Below are 20537 nucleotides of genomic sequence, written 5' to 3'. Positions count from 1 at the left end.
CCACCTCGGCTGGTCTTGTTCTCGCACTCCAGTCAGTGCTTACACTGCCACCTTCTGGTGGGCCTTGGCATTGCACCTCTCACTTTTGAGTTTTTCTAGCTGGACCCTGATGTGGAACCAGAGACTATGACCTGGGACCAGAGCCCCAGTCGCTCAACTCAGAGTCACCAGCTGTCCTCACTCTCCAGGTGGGGGGGCACCGCCCTCCCTTATGCCAGCCCTCTTCACAGCCAGAGTCAGATCCCCAGGAAAGGTGGCGTCTTGTCCATCTCTGTTGATGCATCAGTTCATGTATCCTTCCAGCCAGGACCACCTTGCGCAGCTGTGCAGGTTGTGTACTGTACAATTGGTAGGCTATGTGATTGGTGACACTCCCTCCCCCAGAGCTGTGCAAGGCATCCAATATTCTCTAACACGAACCGTGGGCCAGAACTTGTGCTAGGACCAGAGATACAGCTACGAGCAAGATAGATGTGGTTCTTGCTTTCAAGTCTCTTGAATAAGTGAACACATGCATAAATAAAATATTTTAAAATACTGGTTCATGCCAGGAAGTACACTAACAAGGCCCAGGACAGTATGACGGAGAGTATCAAATTCAAGAGCGAGATCAGGGAGCCTCTGGGGAGGTGATTCCTCTGTGGGAAGCTCTAGGGGGAAAGCGCTCTAGCAGGAGGCAACAGCAGGTGCAAAGCCTCTGAGCAGGGAAAGAGCTGTCTGCGGTGAATGGGGCCAGAAGGAGGGAGAGGTCAGCAGGTCTAGATCACACAGGGGGGTGTCTGTAGTTTGTTCAGCGTGAATGGAGAAGCAGGTGGGGCAGGTGGGGCATGTGGAGGTGAGACTTGGTTTGATTTACACTCTAAGAAATATATCTCATGGAATCCAAGAGTCCGCTCACTGTAAGACTCTATTAAGAGGACAAAATGCTGCCAGTAAGACTATGACTCCCTGTTAGTTATAAGACACATCCTGATCTCAGTGATAGTCAAATGAGGACGCGTTGTGTCCTGGCATCAATGAAATACAGTCAGAGCACCCTGCCTGCGGCGGGGAGGAGGGGCCCCCTGGGTCGGAGACCTGTCCCAGGAAGAGACTGTCAAGCCACCCCTGGTTTCTGCCCCGATACCGGCGACCTGTGATATCCGGGGATGCTGGAGTCCAGCACGAATCCACTTAGCAGCAGCTGAGACCTGCTGCTCTCACAGCAGCCCTGCAGTTCGCTCCGAGGCTGAGTCACGGCACAGTCATGGCCCTGAATCAGAGCCGCGGTGGCATCTGGCCCGGGGGGAGGAGGCTTGGGAATGAGCGTGTGCGTAAGTCGGCACCGACGCCAGTTGTCTTGCTCTGCCCACTGCTGCTGATGGTGGCTGTGAGTTCAGCACACAGGGACTCTGGGTTTTTCTCTTCCTACCCCAACGCTGTCACACCCTCTTTGGTAACTCACGTAACCCTCGCGAATGCTTCTGTGAGGTAGTCATAGCCAGAGGTAACACACGGTCCATTCCAGGTGCCGGGGTGCATTTTGAGTATTTTACCAGCATTAACTCATTTACTCCTCCTTACAATTCCTTGATTGTGCCCATTTTACAGACGAGCCAACTGAGTCTCAGAGGAGTTGAGTACCTTGCCCAAGATCACACAGGCAGTAAGAGGCATAGGTGGGATTTGAACTCGGGAAGTCATTCTCCCCAGGGTTTCCACGCTGTCAGCCAGAACACGACATCCTTTTAGTCCTACTGCTCCCCCTGGACTCACTGTGTGACCACAGAGAAGCAGCCTCAACTCTCTGGGCCTCGGTTTGCCCCTCTGTAAAATGGGGCAGTGAGCCCAGTTGGGTGTGAATCCCACTGTGCCCTGACCCTCCAGCAACCCCAAGCCCTTCCCCTGGCTTCTGTTTCTGGCAGCTTGTACAATAACTGCATCTGCGATGCGGGGGCCGAGAGCCTGGCTCGGGCACTTCCGGACATGGTGTCCCTCCGGGTGATGGAGTGAGTGTGGGGTTTGGGCGCTGGGAGGCTGGGCCCAGGGCTGGCAGAGACCGCGGGTCTCCCCTGGCATCATGGGAGGGGCTGGGTGTGCTGGAGGTCTTGGAGGGGAACTGGGTGGTCCCGAGGGCCAGGCCCCAGGACGGCTTTCTCTCCTTTAGTGTCCAGTACAACAAGTTCACGGCCGCCGGGGCCCAGCAGCTTGCCGCCAGCCTGCGGAAGTGTCCTCACGTGGAGACGCTGGCGTAAGTCTCGGCAGTGCTAGTGGGTGGGCAGTCCCAGCTCTCCAGGCATGTGGTTCAGCCTGTGACCCCGGGGCTCAAATCCTGCTCTCCCCCTCACCAAGGTGCGACCTTGAGCGAGCACACACGTCACCCTTCTGGACTCACTTTCATTATCTATAAAATGGGGGCATAATAATATATACCCCAAGAAGTTTCATGAGGCTTAAATGAGTCAAGGGCATATAAACCTCTTAGAACAGAAAAATGCCCAGCAAATGCTACACTAGGGTGAACCATATGAAATTGCCTATATCTAGCCATTTCTGACCTATAAAAATTGGCAATTTCAGGTGGCTCAAACTCATTTGTTATTAAGTCAATACAATGTCTACTGTCCAGCCGTAACACTTTATACGCTTGCAAAGCACTTTGACCTACATAATCACTCGTGTCTTCTAAGATGGATGGGGGTGGGTCTTATAGGATCCATTTTACAGATGTGGCAAATAAAGCACAGAGTAGTTAACTAAGCTTTTTGAGGTCACACAGCAAGTCAACAGCAGAACCAGAAAGGGGTGTCCGGGCTCCTGGGCCTCTGCCTTCCCCAGGACCCCACACCAGTCTGCACCCTGCCAGGTGGGAAGTCCCTAAGGTTCTAGGCTGGGTGGGAGGAGGGACTTGGGGGCAGCTTTCGTTGGGCCTCCAGGCCACCTCTCTCCTCCAACCTGGGCTTTGTGTCCCATCCCCCCTTGCAGGATGTGGACACCCACCATCCCATTTGGTGTCCAGGAGCACCTGAAACAGCTGGACTCACGGATCTGCCTGAGATGATCCCAGCTGTGCTCTGGACAAGGTAACCCAGGTGGGCTCTGGAGGGGAGAACCACAGGGGCCCCTGGGGACAATGTTCCTGGGAAGTAGCCATAGAGAAGCGGGGCCAGGTGGGCTGGGTGACCACTCTGGACTCAGGTATCATCTGGGATGTCCCCCTGTCTCCACACAGGGCTAGTGGAGGTGTCCTCCAGGGTTTGGGGACTTGGTCCCTGAGGGTCCTCCCTGTGGTCAGGCTTAGCGACCAGGGCAAGGACCCGGTGAGTCCGCCATCCACGTCCTTAGCTCTGGGAAGATCTTCCTTCATGGACTTCCAAGCCCTTCTTGCTGCTGTTCAGCCTGTTGACTGCCTTGATGGCCCTGGATTCATCTTTCACCGTGAAGATGACTGTCCCTCAGCCCTGTGTGCCCCACACTGTGCTGTCCGTCAGGCTCAGACCCCCTCATTCCACTGTCCCTCCCATCCCCCACCTTATAGGTGTCTAGTCCCCTCCTACGTGTCCTGGCTCACCTCCCTCTCCGACTCCTCCCCCACAGCACATTCTCTGGAGACGCTGAGCGTGCTGCACCTTGAACTGGGTACCTGTGGACACAGCTCTTCTCTGGGGGTATCCCATGCGCGTCAGCATCCCGGCACCCAGGGCCTGCGTGCTCAGGGCCGGCCCCCGCCCGCTGCACAGCCAACGGCGTCTTGCTGTGCCAACAGTCACCGGCCGGCTCCAGGCCTCCTCAGGGCCCAGATGGGTGGGCGCCTGGTGGCGCTGCGGTCCACCTGGGAGCCCTGAGGCCTCCCCTGCAGGACACTCCAGACAGCCACGGCCAGTCCAGAGTGAGGAGACGAGGCAGCCACATCTCGGCCTGCCAGGCCCCTGCCAGCCTGCTGAGAAAGCACTTCTGCACGCTGCTGTCCGACCACACTCCCGGACAGGGCACTCAGCGCTGTGAAGACGCTGGTGGGCAACCCCCGGCCGGCTAATTCCCCAGCCCACGACGGGCGGGGGCACTGTGGCAGCGGCTTTCGTCTGTGGGACTCGCTGGGTGGTAACTTTGTTGGCCAAGGCCAAAGCCAGGCCTGGCCAGACGCACTGGACCTTAGCAGAGGAACAGGTAATTGTACACTAACGGGTGGGGGAGCGGGACAGACAGGAGCCCCGGCTTCGTTGCCTGGGTCTTTTTTCACTACATTACAAATGTCTCATTTCACCTCTCGGGCAGGTCCAGGGTTTCAATTTATACCACGATTATCATTTTGGGGTACCCACTGTTCTGTCTAAATGTGTAAAAACCACCCCCAGAGTGGCTTAAAATAACACACACTTCCTCTGCTCACACACCTGTCATTTGGGCAGGGCTTGGTGGGGACATCTCACCTCTGTCCCACTCAGCGTCAGCTGCGGCAGCTTGAGGGCCAGACTTGGATCGTCTGAAGACTCGCTCACCTGTCCAGCTGGCACGGGATGCTGGCTGCCGGCTGGGGACCTCAGTCCCTCTAAGGAGCAGTTGGCTGGGGACCTCTCCATGAGGGTGGCTTGGGCAGAAGGGTGATCACCCAAAAAGAGAGAGACAGAGAGAGAGAGAGAAAAGGAAAGAAAAAGGGAGCAGGGGAGAGAGACCACAAGAGAGAAGTAGAATCGTCTTCATGACCTGCGTTAGAAGTCACACAGTACCACCTCTGCCATATTCTGTTGGCCAGTGTGACCGGGCTGCCGCTCTCCTACCCACCCCCCATCGCCACACATACGTGTGTGTACACACACACACACACACACACGCGCGACAGAGTCCGCTTGGGCCCAAGACCTATCTTTTCTGAAAGGATTTTCTCTGTGACTTCCTAAGATTCAGTGGAAAATTCATTACTTGGGGGTCAGAAAGGTTTAAGCGCAATGGCTGTGCCAAAGGGATTGTTTTCTTTTGCCTCTGACACACGGCTCTGTCCTGGGAGCACTTCTTGGCCACGCTGGAGCCCTGCCCAGCTGCAGTAAGCCCGAAAGGGACTTGGCAGCTCGGCTGTCTACCCAGCCAGCTGCCAGCTAGGCTGTGGGTCTCCACTTGAGTGTGGCCTGCTCAGCCAGAGGCCCCAGCGTGAGGCACTTTGGCTTTCGCCTGCTGGCAGCGGGAGCGGCTTGTCAGCCTTGGCATGCCAGCCCTGATGCCCACAGATCAGCCTGGTTCCCGAACTCTGCCCCTTTTCCCAGCAAGTGAGAGCTGAGAGTCGGGAGGGGCTGAAGGATTCAGACCCGGCTGCCCAGTTGGCAGCCCCTGGGGGGAGGCAGGCACCTTCTGCCTTGGCCTGGCTGCAAAGGGTACCAGGTGTTGCCACCTGGGTTCTGTCGTAAATCACTTGGGCATCACCTTCCTGGGTGTCCCTGCATTCACAGACTCTGCGGAGTCCATGGGACTCCCGTTTGTGTGGCCACAGGGATGAGCACCTGGCCACTCTCCAATGCAGGCATCTCCAGGTGGGTACTATGGCTTATGGGTGCAGGGGGGGGCACCCTGCGTTTGGTCTGTTTGGAGATGATGAAATGAGGCTAGAGGCTACAGTGATTTTTATTTTATTTTTTATTTTTTTGAGACTGTCTCGCTCAATCACCCCAGGTACAGTGCAGTAGTGGCATCATTATAGCTCACAGCAACCTCAAACTCCTGGGCTCAAGTGATCCTCTTGCCTCAGCCTCCCAAGTAGCTGGGACTACAGGCTCATGTTACAATGCCCAATTTTTCTATTTTTAGTAGGGATAGGATCTTGTTCTTGCTCAGGCTGGTCTAGAACTCCTGAGCTCAAGCAATCCTCCCTCCTCTGCCCCCCAGAATGCTAAGATTACAGGCATGAGCCACTGTGCCTGGCCAATAATGATTTTTTTAGTGACAGCTACCACTTATTTAATGAGCTGATACATGTAAAGCACTTGTCACAGTGCAAGGGAACTGCTAAGTGCTCAATAAATAATAGCAATTATGATTAGCACGTGCCAGGCACCACGCTAAGCTCCTCCTGCCCGAGAGGAATGAGGGTCTAGAGTCAGCAGCACAGGCTCTAGGGCAGGTTGCCTACGCTCAGTGTCCAGCTCACCACTTACGTAAGTTACTTCTCTGTGCCTCAGTCTCCTCATCTGTAAAATGGGCACAATCACAGTACCTTCTTCATAGGGTTATGTGAAGATTCAGTGAACTAATACATTGAGAAAAAGAGCCTGGCACAGAGGTCCATACGTGTTAGCTGGATCATTACATACGTTCATGCATTTTATTCTTGCCTCTGCCTGGAATGTTCTTCCCAGCACTTCATACAGCTGACTTCTTTTCATCCTTCAGGACTCAGTTTAGAGGACAGCTCCATGAAGGTCTACCTGACCACCCTGCTAAACATAGACTCCCCTCTGCCCCCACTCTCCAACCCTTCACTATTTTATCTTTTCCACACTTATTTAAGCATTGTCTGCTCTTGGCCTAGGATGTGAGCTATAGAAGGGCAGGAACTTTGCTTTGCTCACTGCTGTGCCCTCAGCACCCAGCAAGGTGCCTGTGCATAGCAGGTGCTCAATAATAAATGTGGAATGAACAGATAATCTCACTATAACTTTGCTTTATTCATTCTACAATCACATAGTGAGTACACTGTGGTCAATAAGATGTCCTGCCCTGATGAGTCTTGCATTTTAGCAAATTAAAAAAAAAAAAACCTCTCTGGATAGGGCTGCCAGGTATGGTTGGGTGGTCTGTGTACTGTACAAAGGCACCTGCAAACGGGGCTAACTGCAGGCTGCAAACTCGTCTGGGCTCTGCTTACCAAGCTGTGAGTCCTGGTGTGGAGCCTCGTCAGTCCAGGGGGGCACCTTTTACAGTGAACACAGAGTCATAAGAGGTGGAGAAAGTACTGTCCCCATGTTACAGATCTAAGTGACATTTATAGGTCGTACCCCCATAAAAGAAGGAACCAAGACGTTAACTAGAACACTGCCTTCTTTGGAGACTCTCTGTGCAGGCCTGGGCAGAGCGCTGGGCATGCTCCCTGAGCCCTGCCTGTTAGGTGGTGAAGGGGTGCTCAGAGGAGCACGACCGCTGGCTCCACGTCCAGCGGGTCTCAAGTCCGTGCACCTTCTAAGCCCTAAGCCCTCACCTGTCCCCTCAGGCCTCTCTCCCGACGAATGTCGCCCTTGTCATGTGCACCGTGTCCCCCGGGCCTCTCACAAGCCTTCTTTCCAGAGTTCTTAGCATGCACTCCCTTAGGCTCGCATGAAGACGAGAGGTGCGCCACCGTCTTCCCCCCAGAGTTCTGCTGCGCCTGCACTCGCCCACGCCTGTCTCACCTGTAGGACGGGGTCAATCATACACACCTTGCTTAACCCAGCGTGTGCGGGAAGGTGCCCTGTACACTGGAGAGCTTTACTGCTGTCCCCACGAAACTGCAAGTTGACCCCATTTCACTTACTCATTTATTCCTTCCCCCTCGCTCCCTTACTCCCCTCGTCTATAACAAAGGTCCACCATGTACCTGGCGGGGGGGACACACGCTTCCACCTCTGTGGGATTCAGGCCACATTTCCAGCTTGGCCACCAGGCTTTTCCCACCGCACCCCAAAGGCCGTCCCCCAGGCTTGTTGAGCTTGTGGAAGTTGGGAGGGGGCCAGCCTCGCTGGGGTACACTCCAAACCCCGCCGGCCCTCCAACTTGGAAGACCCTGACTCTTCTTCTCTTTGTCAACCATGAGGTTCTGCATAAGGACCCATTCCCCAAATGTCAAAGAGAAAAAACATAAGGCAGGGCCCCCAGGGCTTGGAGTTGCATACACTTTTTAATCAAAAGAAGTCAGCCTCCTAAGTATTGCTTTTACAGGTTTATCGAAATCAAGTATTCACAGCACTCACGTTTTCAGAAAAGGACTTCCAGCCAGGGGGGCCACACGGCACTCCTCGCTTTTGCCAACTTGATGAAGAATGAGCAGCTGGAAACGAAGAAGTCAAAACCCTACCCTTAGCCCCGACAGCGTCCTCGGCTTCTTCTTCTCAGTCACTCCCTGAAACAGTCCCTGCATGTAAGACCAGCCTCAGGCTCAACCCAGCCGGGCTTAAGGCTCAACTGGCATCCTAACGGAAGTCGCTTGTGTGCGTGTCCGCTGTTAGAAGCGTCCTCTCCGAAGGCGAAGTGGGGGAAGCAGGCGCAGTTGGGGGTGAAGTGCAGGGAGGCAAACTTTGGCTGGGTTCCTGTAAACATCCACCGGGCTTGCGGAGTCACAAGCCAAGGCTGGCCCGTCTGTGGGACGCTGCAGGCAGACGAGGTCTTCCGGTTCCCCTTGCCTTCCCCGCTCTCCGGGGACAGGCGCTCGGTCCCAATCTCTCCTTCCACCCTCCGGGGTCCAGACGGGAACCTCTCTGTTGGCATGAAGCTTTGGAGGGGAGCAGGCCTGATGAGAAGGACAAAGCAGAGTTACCAGTGTGGAAGCCCCACCCTGCTGCCAGGCTGACCAGGGACATGGCACAAGCCACCAGGCCTCAGGAGGCTCGGGGGGAGGCAGGGAACTCTTCTCCCACCTCCTGAGTTCAGTAAACCACTGGAAGCCCCAGATTCAGGCTCGGAATGTTTTTCTACAGTTTTTATTACAAACTCTTTTTAGTGAATTTGCCTAATTTCTGAGAGACCCTGGCCCGGAGAACTGGTGCAGTGTCACACGGGGGAGGAAGGATTGTCTGCATATCGGGGGGTGGGGGAGGAGGGGTGGCCGGTGCCCAGGGAAGCAGGGCGGCCTGCGCAGGGGTCCCCAGGTCTGCTGGCTGACGTGAGGCTCCAAGGAAGCTGAGCGAGCGCCGGGTGGTGGGCAGAGCTTGGCAGCACCTCCCACCTTGCCGGGAAAAGGCTCTGCCACCTACAGGAAGGCTCTGGCCGTGGCCAAGCTACTCAGCAGCCACACTCAGCTCCTCCTCCCAGGACACAGCAGTCTCTGTGGCCTGGCCCCTTAGTGGGTCCTCATTCCCCGTTCCCTTCTCTCTGTGTCCACCTTGGTGCCCGTGTCTCCGCACACCCACCCTCCTCACAGCCCCCACCCACTTCTGAGCCTGTCTTTGCCAGCTCGGGCTATTCCTTCTGCAAACTTGATTGAGCATCAAATAGAACTTACAGGTTAAATGTGTAACGTATATTGTTTAACAGGGCGCTTTATTTTATTTTATTTTTTTTAAGAGACAAGGTCTCACTATGTTGCCCAGGCTGGACTTGAACTCCTGGGCTCAACCGGTCCTCCTGCTTCAGCCTCCGCATAGTTGAGAGTCTCAGACCAGCTGGGACTGACTACAGGCAGATGCCACTGTGCCCAGCTTCTAACAGGGTATTACTGACATTTGGGTGAGGACAATTCTTGGATATGGGGGACTGGCCTGGGCACTGCGTATTTAACAGCATCCCTGACCCCTCACCACTGAATGTCAGTAGCACCCCCAGTCACTATGACAACTAAAGTGTCCCCTTCCCCATCTCCAAGGACCACCTAAGGGCGCAGAACTGCTTCCATTGAGAACTGTGCGTCTCTCCATTTCATAGGTGAAGACAGTGAGGTTCAGAGAAGCCAAGTGACCTGCGTAAAGTCGCACCACTGTGAGAGGCAAAGCTGGCCCTAGATTAGTAATAACAATGGGAATGATCACAATCAGAGCAGCCTCACCGTTCCCCTCCACTGACTTTGGGCACGCGGACCTGGCACCTTCTGCCTGCAGAGACCTGCCCTGGCCTACTTGGTCCCGGGCTGTAAGTGCAGACAGAGCTATGTCTTCCCACAGGGCTGCTCTTGAGATGCCTGGGGTCCCGAGACCTGGAGCAGAATTATTTGTTCAGAGCCATCCTCACGGTGCTCACTGTAGACATCTCCAAGGCCTGGGGGCGTCCTTGAGCCCATCTCAGACTCGTGTGCACAGGGTGTTAGAGAACATGGAGTATCATCCAGTGAGGACCTCATCCACTCCCAATTCCTCTGACTACAAATGGCGGCCCAGACAACGTCCCAGCCAGGTGCTGGTGCGCCTGGAGCTCCCTCCCACATGTTCTAACTCCAGTCTGACCAGCCTCCAGCTGGAACTTATGTACATCTTCTGTTTTCATTGTGTTTATCTGTAGGGCCACCTATTTATGGCAAGTGATGCCAGGTTTCCGTTTCTGGTAGTAATATAAAGTTTCTCTCTTTTCAAAACGTTGATTTCACTTTAAAAAGAGCTGAGCCAGGTGCGATGGCTCACACCTATAATCCCAGCACTTTGGGAGGCCGAGGCAGGAGGATCACTTGAGCCCAGGGATTCCAGGTTCCATTGAGCTATAATTGGCCACTGTACTGTAGCCGGGGTGCAGAGTTGAGACCCTGTCTCTATAGTTGATTAATTAATAGAGCCAATTTAAAGAAAACAACTATGTCGATACTAGTTCAGGTGCTAGGCAGATACAGCAAAAAATGCTGACAATGTTGTATAAGGTTTGAGAGACCAAGACCCCGTGAGGCCTTCCAGAGGGCAGCATTTGCCCAACACCTTCATCCCAGTCTGGCCACACCCAAGAGCCACCTGGACTATTATGTATTTAGTATTTTTCATTAATGTACTCTTTTAAATTCCAAATTTTTAAAAGGAAACTTGACGTCACTAGCATGAATAAAAAATCCAACATCATTTGTCATAAACAGAAGGCAATGCCAAAAACACAATGAAGATGAAACCATCAATCCTAGCTTGATACTCTTGGCCTGCAAAATTGAGCCAGCAGCCTGAAAAAAGGGGAAAGTAGCAAACATTCAGGAAGCCTCAGGGGCCCGGAAAGCCTGACTCCCCGCCCCATCTCCCCCTGCTGCAGCCACTGCACAGGCCCTGCAGAGCGCTGGGACAGTGTGGCCAGGAGGCCCGACACTGCCACCTCATAGCTGGGTATCTGGGGTGAGTGTCATGGAACCTCCCCAAGCCTCAGTCTCCCTCCTTGTCTAATGGAACCCTGCCCAGTCGGCTCACGGGGTAACGCTCAGGGGAAGCCATGGGGATGTGAGATGTGGGAGAGGCAGATATTTTTATCCACCCGGCCAAGCCCCCTGCCAGGAAGGAATCCCAGGAATGAAGTCTTACAGGCTGGGGAGCTCCCAGCCACCCCAGGCTTGACCTGGGATGACAGCTGTGAGGCCACCAGCATTACTCAGGACTCCCTGGGTACCAATTATCCCCCTGAGGCTGTTTCAAAGGCCGCCCACACAGACACACCCTCCTTGGTGACTGGCCCACAAGAAGAGTAAGGGTGCCTGTGGTAAGGGGGAAGCCTTCCTGGGCTGGAGCCCCTCTGGGCCTGCCACACCACGACCACATCATTTATGAAGCGGTGACCGTAGGTCATTCACCATCCCATTCCATCAAACCTGCACAAGCTCTTAGGCAGGAACTGCTGTTCTCCCTGTTTTACAGAGAAGGAGACAGGCTTGGGAGGTGAAGTCACTGGTCCGAGGTGTTGGTGGAGCTAAGATTTAAACTGAAATGTGTCTGACTGCAAAGCCTCTTAGCAACAATTTTAGGGGGTACAAGGAGGTGGCCATAAGTAACATTGAATCACACATACATAACGAGCGAGAGATTCACTTTTTGGTTTTTGGTGGATCCTTATGATTACTTACAAGAGAAAGTTCCAGTTTGGTGCTGGTATAGCTTTACCACCTGGCAGCTGCTAATCTCCCTCTTTAATAAACAGGAAGCAGGCGACAGGCCCGACGCCCTTAGCTGGCTTTAGTATTTGCCCAAAAGTTAATGACTTTGGCACTTATTATTCTTATCCATGCCAAGTGATGATGGTTTTCTCTTTACAGTGACATAAACGTTCTTTTAAAAATAAATTCACGTAAAAAAGGAGAAGTCGGGCAGGGTGGCACATACCTCCAAGACGCCGTGAGGCCTTTCGGAGGGCGGCAATTGCCCAACACCTTCATCCAAGGCTGGCCACACCCAAGAACCACTTGGACTATTATTTACTCAGTATTTTAAATTAATGCACTTTTTAAAACTCCAAATATTTAAAAGGAACCTTTACATCACTCTCACGAATAAAAAAAAAATCAGTTTGTTGCAAACAGAAGGCAATGCTAAAAATACAACGAAAATGAAATCATTAATCCGAGCTCAATTCCCCTGGCCTGCAAAATTGAGGCAATCGCCCGTTTTACTCTCAGCTACTTGGGAGGCTAAAGTGGGAGGATCACTTGAGCCCAGGAGTTCGAGGCCAGCCTGGGCAACATGTTTAATAGTAAGACCCCATCACTTATTGTTAAGAAAGTTTTTTCAAGAAGTAGATTTTTTTTTACAAATGAAACACGAAGAGTAGTATATTTCATCTTAAATTATAAATTATAAAGGTAAAAATAATAACCTGACAGTGGACAGACTCGGCAGACACCACCTAAGCCAAGTGATCAAAGTTAACATCACCAGGAACGGGACAGACAGCACATGCCTGTTGATAAGATGCACGGGGTACACACACTTGCTGCTGTGGTATTCCTGCCAAGAACGCACCATCTGAACCTGACCTTGAGAGTAAATGTCAGGCAAACCCAAACTGAGAGGCAGTCTACAAAATACCAGACTTGTACCCCTCTGAGATGTCAATGTCATGAAAGGTAAAAAGACAGACTGAGGAACAGTTCCAAATTGAAGAACGCTCAAGATTAATACGAAGGGTGATCTGAGATTGGATCCTGGACCTCAACTCCCTTTGTTCTTGATTGTTAAAGGACACCATGGGACAACTGATAAAACTTGAATAAAGTTGTAGATTACATTCGTCATAGCATTGTATCAAGTTAAATTTGCTGATTTTGACAACTGTACTGTCATTATGTAAATATGTTCCTGCTCTAAGGAAACAAACACATGCCTCTTGATATTTAGGGGCAAATATTTAGGAGTAAAGGAGCATAATGTCTGTAACCCACTTTCAAATGGTTCAGAAGAATAATTATACACATACGCACTGTGTACATATAGGTACATGCATATATTTACATACAAACAAAAGAGCAAGCAGGCATTCTGTGCATGCGCAAAACATTAGTAGGTGTAATCGGTGAATTGGGAGAAGGGTACATGGGAATTCTTTGTACTCTTCTTGCAACTTTTCTGTAAGTGTGAAATCATTTCATCATATCATTTTTTAAAAAATTCAGCAATAAGGAGCAAGAGTGCATATGAGACTGGCCTGGCACAAACTGTGAGCTGGTATTCCAACGTCAAGGATTGGGAGACCCTCACTAGAGGCCCCGTCAAACCCTAGTGCTGCGGCAAGAGCACTGTGCTGGGAGTCCTACTTGGGTTTGGTCCCTTGACCCCTCCCTTCCCCATTCTGGGCCTCAGTTTCCTTATTTGTGAGATGGGATAAAGATGTCTGCCCCTCTTGTGATCTTAGGTTTTAAAAAAGCAGATTATGCTTTCAGAAGCTCTGGGGGGAAAGACAGCAGATAAACCAGAAATATGAAATTCGATAGGAGGCCTCACATTCTTAGTTCAGCAAAATGCGCAACAGGGCTATGAGGGTGTGATGTGGGGTTTGCCTGTTCCTCGGCTGAAATCTCTAGTTTGTATAACTCAGGGCCAAGGGAGTGAGGCCCCTGACACCTCACTGTCTTGAGACACATGTTAGGGTCTTCTCCTGTCCAAAGTGGCAGCTAGCACCAATGCACCCTGTGGCCAGGCCCTTCCTGGTGGGCTTCATGTCAGGAACAGAGCTGGAGAGTTGGTGAGGCCTAGGGGTTCACCTGCCTCCCCATGCCACCATTGTCTCTCATCTGGATGACAGCCACAGCCTCCTGGCCTGCATCCCTGCATCGGCCCTGACCACTGCCTGTGGGATCTCCCATGGCTCAAATCTGATCGTGTCCCTGTAGAGGGTCTGGGTTTCTGAGCTGGGCAGCAACATGCCCAGCGAGCGTTCTGCTGATAGCACAGGCCGCAGATTGGCGAGGAGGGACGAGGGCAGGTAGATGGGAAGGAACAGTTGTGGCACCCAGCTGGGAGATAACTGAGGCCTGGGAAACCCTGTAATAAGATAGACCACTAAGTCTGGTGACCCCTAGCTTCATATCTGAGCTGCACCAGGCCAGGTCACACTGACTCTAGTAGCAACAGTCTCCAGTTGCTGCCTCCAGTTGTCTATGTTTCTAACCCCAAGATGGCTTGTCTCCCACAACCCCCACTGTGTGCCAAGAAAGGGCTGGCAGCCACCAGTCGCTTTCGTCAGGAACCGGGACAAACCAACCCAGCCAAGCTGCCTCTGCACCGGAACTGCTGGGACTTGAGGACTCTCCCTGGCTCCCAGGCCAGCCACAGCAGCCCTTTCTCCCAATACACAATCCCTGCTTCCAGGCAATAATGAACAGTCCGGGAAATCCAAAGAGCCAGCTCTCCAGGGTTCCGGATCTGGTGCCCTGAGGACCACAGGGCAGGGGAAGGTCTCCTGAGGGTCCTAGGGCTAGAGAGTGGGAAACGTCCTCAGCTAGGCCAGACCTGGATCTCCCTGGCACTCAGGCAGCCAGTCCTCTTTCGCTCATCATGGGATGTAAATATTCATGCGTGCGTGTAGGTGCAGCATTCACAAGGGCCTGTGAATACACAGTTTCCATTACATCTGACTATTAATAGCAGTTAATATTAATATACCTTTTGCTATATATAAGAAGGTCTAAGTGCATAATGTGTATCTCATTTAATCACCACAAGAAGATCATTATCCCCCTATTTTACAGAAGTGGAAACTAAAGCAGAGAGAGGTTAGGTAGCATGCCCAGGGTCACAGCTAACCTGGGATCTGAACCCAGGTAATCTGAACCTCGGGTCCTGGCTCCTAACCACGACCCTAATACTACCTCCTCAAAGAGGTGCTCAGCAAATGTGGGTGCACCTTTGCACCCTGAGATCCACCCCAGGCCCCTCTGCCTGGCATGTCCTATGCCAGTAGTCACTGTTTCCTGATTGACTTGTGTGGAATACGTGTGACCACACGAGGACCAGTGAAAAGGAGCAAGATTGGACTACTGGCATTGTGGGACAGGGCCCAGAGGTGAGGTCCAGTCAGGTCACCTACATCTTTCCCACAGGCTTTCCTGCCACTGGCCACCCCTCCCACAACCCCAGGGTCTGGGCTTCCCAGGCACATGGGGCAAGGCCTCCTTGGCTTGGATTTGGGGGTGGGGAGGAGGGAATGCTGTGCATGCTGCCACCACTTCTCCTGGCCCAAGTCTGTCCCACAGCCCCAGGCAACACCACGACCCGCACCTTGCCAACCCCACCCCTCTCCCAGGGTCAGGCCCTGTCGCTCCGAGAGCTTTAAAAGGGTGTCCTTGAGAGATACTTTCCAGTGTTTCTGCTCAAACAGCGTTTGCTGCAAAATATGTCGAAGCATTTGGGCTTCAGTTTTCAGTTCATAATATGCCAATGTTTTCATTTGGAAGGGGAAGTGTTTCTGTTGATGTGGTAAAGAGATAAAATAAGACGTTCTTCACCAAAGTTACACTGCTTGAAAGTCAAACGCTTGGCTTGGAGACAGGGATTTATCTTGGGATTGCCGGGGCCCAGCACATGGCTTGGCAGAAGAGCAGACAGGACCAACATTTGTTGAATGACTGAAGGAGGGAATATAAAAAGGGCCTAGAACTGGGAGTGGTATATGATCAATACTCAGTACAGATTTTGAATGGATCCCATAGGTTCTACCTCTGATAATAGTTCTGGGTATGTTCGTGTTTCTCTGTCTTCACCAACCTTGCCTCGTCCAAGCCTCTGTCACCTCTGACCTGGACAGCTAACAGCCTCCTAGCTGGCTTCCCTGCTGCCACTCTTGCCCCTTCGGCCCCTTCTGTCCACAACCATTACAGTCATCTTTGCAAAATGAGAATTGGATTGTGTCATCCTCTGCCTAAATCCTTCCAGTGGCTTTCCACTGCTCTTGGCCATGGCCTCCCCTGTCCCTCATGGTGCCCCCCACAACCCTGTTGACCTCTCTTGGGGCTGCTCTCTAGCCATGCCGGCCCCCTCTCAGTTGCTGAAAGAGCCAACTGGAAGAGCTTACCCCAAGGGCCTTGGCTGTAGCGGTTCCCTCTGCTTGGATTGCTTTTCTCTTGATCTTCATGTCTGCCTCCTTCTATCAAATTAGGGCCAGCTCAAATGTGTCATCTCCTTCTCTGACCCCCTAGCTAAAGCAGCCCATCTCTATTCTTCTGTTTCACCTGCTCAACATCTATACCCCCATAGAGCATCTACCAGATGCCAGGTGCTGTTCTAAGTGCCGAGGACACTATAGAGGAAGCTCATGTCTTTCTTATATGCCTTCATAGCTCTTAAAACATCTGATTATCTTCTTTGGGTACCTACTAGTCTTCCTCACCAAGTGCTGGGAGGGCCAGGGCTGAGTCTGTCTTGCTCACCGTGTTCACTCACCAGGCAAATAAGCATTTGTTCAGTGAAAGAATGGATGGAAGGCAGGCAAGCAGGCTGGGTAGGTACGCAGAGTAGCTGGCACATGCCCCCCGGGCACTCGGTTCTTGCAAAGATCTTACTGAGCTTAACTGAAGTTTTCTTCAAAGAAATCTCACTGTTGACCCCCTAGGGCAGCAGTCTCCAACTTTTTTGGCACCAGGTACTGGTTTCATGGAAGACAATTTTTCCACGGATGGGCGGGGGGTTGGGTGGGGGTGGAGGCGGAGCTCAGGCGGTGATGCAAGCAATGGGGAGCGGCTGTAAATACAGATGAAGCTTAATTTCTGCTGTGCCCCCCACCCCAGACCAGTACTGGAGTTTGGGGACCGAAGCCTTGGGGGAGCCCTCTGCCCCCAGCTCTGCTACCAGCATGTCCTGTCCCACCCTGCATCACCCTCTGCAACAGACTGTTTATGTCCCCTCTAAATTCATATGTTGAAACCCTAATTCCAATGTGATGGTATTAGGAGGTGGGGCCTTTAGGAGTTGATTAGGTCATCAGGGTGGAGCCCTTGTGAATGGGATTATAAGAACTGTAAGAAATTGTTGTTTAAGCCACCCAGTCTATAGTATTCTGTTACAGCATATTGAACTAAGACACCCTCTGACTATGGTCATCTTGGCAAAGACAGGCAACACAGGAGAGGAGTAAACTCAGCCTGCTTGGGGTGAATGGCATTAGCGTTCATTTTCCAAAAGGAGCCCCTGCCCACCTCCTCACAACCCCCCTTAATTGCCATGCAGGCCCAGTGATACTCCAGCACCATCTAGCCTCAGGGGCTGAGCCAAGGAGTTCCTGCCTGCCCTGTGATCCCGGACCTAACAGCTGCCCAACAGCCTGCCTGGTATGCATGTTCTCTCTCATCTAGTCCAGCTGCCTCTCTTCCTTGCTGAGTGACTTTGGCCAAGTCTTACTCCTCCCTGGACCTTCATTTCCCTACCTCTAACACACAAGGGGGGCTAGAGGCAAGCTCCCTGGTCACAGCCCAGAGACAGGACTTTAATACCTCAGTGCAATGATCCTATGGTCCCTTCTGCTGACCTAAGAGCCCCTTGGGGCCTTGCAAACACTGCAGACAAAGCCAGACCCAGCACCAACCCCCCTGCTTGCCTGTTCTGTGAAGGCAGCTTGCAAAACTGGCAGCCCCTGCAGATTTGAGCTGCGGAACTGGCGAGCTGGGGCACCCTGAAACCTGACTCCAAAACAGCAGCAAATCCAAGGCCAAAAGGAAGTACAGGGTTCTTTGCCGAGGCCTCTGCACTCAATCCCCACCTAGTCCCCGAAGGGGCCACAGACAAAGGGGATTAGTGCCTGGTTCCCTACCTCTTCTTACAGCCCCAAGCCTTTATTCTTCCGGGACTAGGGAGAATCCCCAAAAAACCAAGGTCACCATCAAGCCAGGATGAGGATGGGGGAGGAGCTCACAGCTCTGCTGGGTGGATTTGGATGCAAAGGCTTTTTCCACAAGCTGTGGGGGTAAGTCCCATGACTACCCAAGCATAACTTAGGCCCTGGGTCCTCTGCCGCTTCAGCAGTTGTCCCCTTTGCTGGGAAAAGCTTTCTAGCCCCAGCTAAGGGCCTAAGAGGGGTCCGGCCTTTCCTGACATCCAGTTAGACCTGGGGGAGGCGCACGGAGAAGACATAAGCCTAGGAGAGGGGTGTGTGTCCAGCCTGGGGATGCCTCCCTCTCCCTCACCAGTGTCCCAAGCCGCCCTTGTCCCACGCAGAGAGGGCACTTACAGGCCTTGGAGGCGGGGGAGGGCCTCGTCCTGGGGTCCCATCCCCGTCCAGACGGTGCCCTCAACCAGAAGCGGCGGCATGATCTGGGCGGCTGGTCCAGCCCGAGGGTTGCGGATCGTAGACGGGAGGGGGGAACGGCAGTCAAGACCTACTCCAAGTACCCATCGAAGACGTCGAGCTCCGAGTCAGCATCGTAGAGGCCGGAGCCGGGGTCGGAGAGCACGCCGAGGTCCACGAGCGCCTGGTCCATGTCCTCGGGCAGGAAGACGAGGCCCACGTTGAGGACGATGTACTCCATGAGGAAGGCGTAGTACAGGATCAGCACATTGACGAAAAACAGGCCCACGAAGAACATAGAGGGCAGCAGCGGTGGCGGCACGTAGGGGACCAGGGGGCCCAGTGCGTCCAGGTGGGCCGCGACCCGGGCGCCGGGCATGCAGCGGGCGGCGAGGGCTGCGGCGGCCCGGCGGTCCTAGCGAGCTCAGCCGCTAAGGCGCCCGGGCGGCCGGCGAGGAGACAGCTCAGCCATCCAGGGGCGCCCCGGGGATGGACGGAGGCGGCGCTGGGCCCCAGGCGCCCCTCTGCGACCGCGCCCCGACCCCCGAAATGTGCCGGGCGGGGTCACCGCACCCGCAGATGTTCCCACAAGGTCCCCTCGTCCCGCCAGGCGGCGACCGGGCTCTTCTGAAGTGGCCGGCGGCTGCCCGGCTGCCCCGCTCGCGCTCACAGGCCCTCGCAGCGCCAGCGGGGACCCCACGGCGGCTCAGCGTCGAGGGCCAGTCCCAACAGCGGTCTCTCCCGCCGGGTCCTGCAGTTCCTCGCGCCCTCTGCGCGCCCCCGCAGGCCCAGCGCCCATGGCTGCGGCCGCAGCGTCGCCCTCCTGTCCCGAACCGAGCACCGCCTCCCGAGCGGCCCCGCGCTCATTGGCCAGCTGCCCCCTGCCCGCGCTCATTGGCCGGCTCAAAACCCGCGCTCATTGGCCCGAGCCGCCAGGAGGCGGGTACCGCTTCGCTTCGCTCCGCCCCTCGGGGCGCCGGCCTCTGACTTGCTTTCCGCGTCCTGGTCTGCGCTCGAATCTCAACTCGGATTCACTCTGCGGGGCCAGGGAGTAGGGGGAAGGAAAAGAGACTGAACACAATTCAAACCTCTGCTTATCCTAGAACTACAAAAGCCAGAGGAAACCGCGGGCTTCTTCTGCACCTTGCTGGACTTTGGGATGGCGCCACGCCTCTCTGGGACTCAGTTTCCTGTTTAAAAGGAGGCGGGTGGGGGAGGGGCGGCGGACAGTTCCTTGGACATTCCCAAAGCGCCGATATTTATGGTGGAGATCAATCACTGTCCCCTTCGCCTCCCCAAATTCTGGCTTTTGGAAGTTGTGCCTGTTGGCTGATCTGCATCGTGTCTGGGAACACCTGAATAAAGAAATTCCGAGGTAGTTCAGACCTTCAGCTGTAATTTTGCTTTTTGCTTGTTTCTTTTGTTTTGTAAATCATGTTTGAACACAATAATAATGCACGTGGCTAAACAATTCAAACTACCGAGAAGTGCACGGAAAAGTGAGCCTTTCCCACCAGTGATTCCCCTGGTCTTGGGCAACCGTTGTACATCCTTCAGGAAACTGATCTTGCGTAAAGCGCCTTCCAATGCCGTTCAACGAACCTTTAAATCTCAGGCCACGCTGAGCTGGGTGACATACATGCGTTGCTTAATTGGAGGCAGAAAAGGCAGTGTAGTATGTTACCCCTTTTTACAGATGAGGAAACCGAGCCCAGATAAATGGAGGGACCTTGGAAGCTGCTGGGCCTGGGTGTGTTTCTTAGAAGGCCAGAACCTGCCCTTTATTCCCCATAATTTTCTCTTACCCCGTGTATATGAATTACAGGGCAAACCATTAAGCCCCCCGCAGGTCTCCATTGCTCCAACTGCTGAAGGTGAAACAAACCTTTACTCATTCATTCACTTTGCCGATAATTGTTGAACACCTATTATGTGCCAAACCTTGTGCTAGGCATTGGGGAGAACATTGGCCCTGACTCAATTCTTTCTTGAGCGTAATGGGGACACATTTTAAGGCAGAGAAATGAATGAACAAATGGGTAGTGAATCGGGAAGTCTTGCCCGCACTGAGCTTCCCATTTCTAATCCAGAAGAGAAATTTAGATAAATCTTGGCTCCTGTAGAAAGATGAATGTTTCCTTTTTCTTTTTAGTGTGGTAGTTTGGGAAATGGCATAGATTTTGGCTGAAGACCAGAGAAATCCTCTGAAAGTACAAGATGTTCAG

The 20537-nt window shown here is 53.3% G+C and overlaps 2 protein-coding genes across 2 annotated transcripts in view; one reads left to right on the top strand and one right to left on the bottom strand.

Annotated features, from left to right (window-relative positions):
- CIITA (class II major histocompatibility complex transactivator) overlaps window positions 1-4394 on the top strand; it is a 38825-nt gene extending 34431 nt beyond the window's left edge. The window contains exons 17-20 of the mRNA XM_069486135.1: window positions 1905-1988; window positions 2147-2230; window positions 2965-3062; window positions 3577-4394. Coding sequence (XP_069342236.1) covers window positions 1905-1988; window positions 2147-2230; window positions 2965-3040 — 244 coding nt within the window. The 3' untranslated portion in view covers window positions 3041-3062; window positions 3577-4394. The remainder of the gene's footprint in view (window positions 1-1904; window positions 1989-2146; window positions 2231-2964; window positions 3063-3576) is intronic.
- A 2365-nt stretch (window positions 4395-6759) lies between these two features.
- DEXI (Dexi homolog) lies at window positions 6760-18798 on the bottom strand. The gene is made up of 2 exons (XM_069486134.1): window positions 18256-18798; window positions 6760-8446 (listed from the first exon to the last, which is right to left on the bottom strand). The coding sequence occupies exon 1, from the start codon at window positions 18689-18691 to the stop codon at window positions 18404-18406; it is 288 nt and encodes a 95-aa protein (XP_069342235.1). The 5' UTR covers window positions 18692-18798; the 3' UTR covers window positions 6760-8446; window positions 18256-18403.
- Window positions 18799-20537: the final 1739 nt, after the last annotated feature.

The sequence above is a fragment of the Eulemur rufifrons genome, chromosome 14 (assembly GCF_041146395.1).
Source record: "Eulemur rufifrons isolate Redbay chromosome 14, OSU_ERuf_1, whole genome shotgun sequence".
NCBI classification, from domain to species: Eukaryota; Metazoa; Chordata; class Mammalia; order Primates; family Lemuridae; genus Eulemur; species Eulemur rufifrons.
Note: the sequence above shows the minus strand (reverse complement) of the source record. Positions and strands in the feature narration are given on the sequence as shown.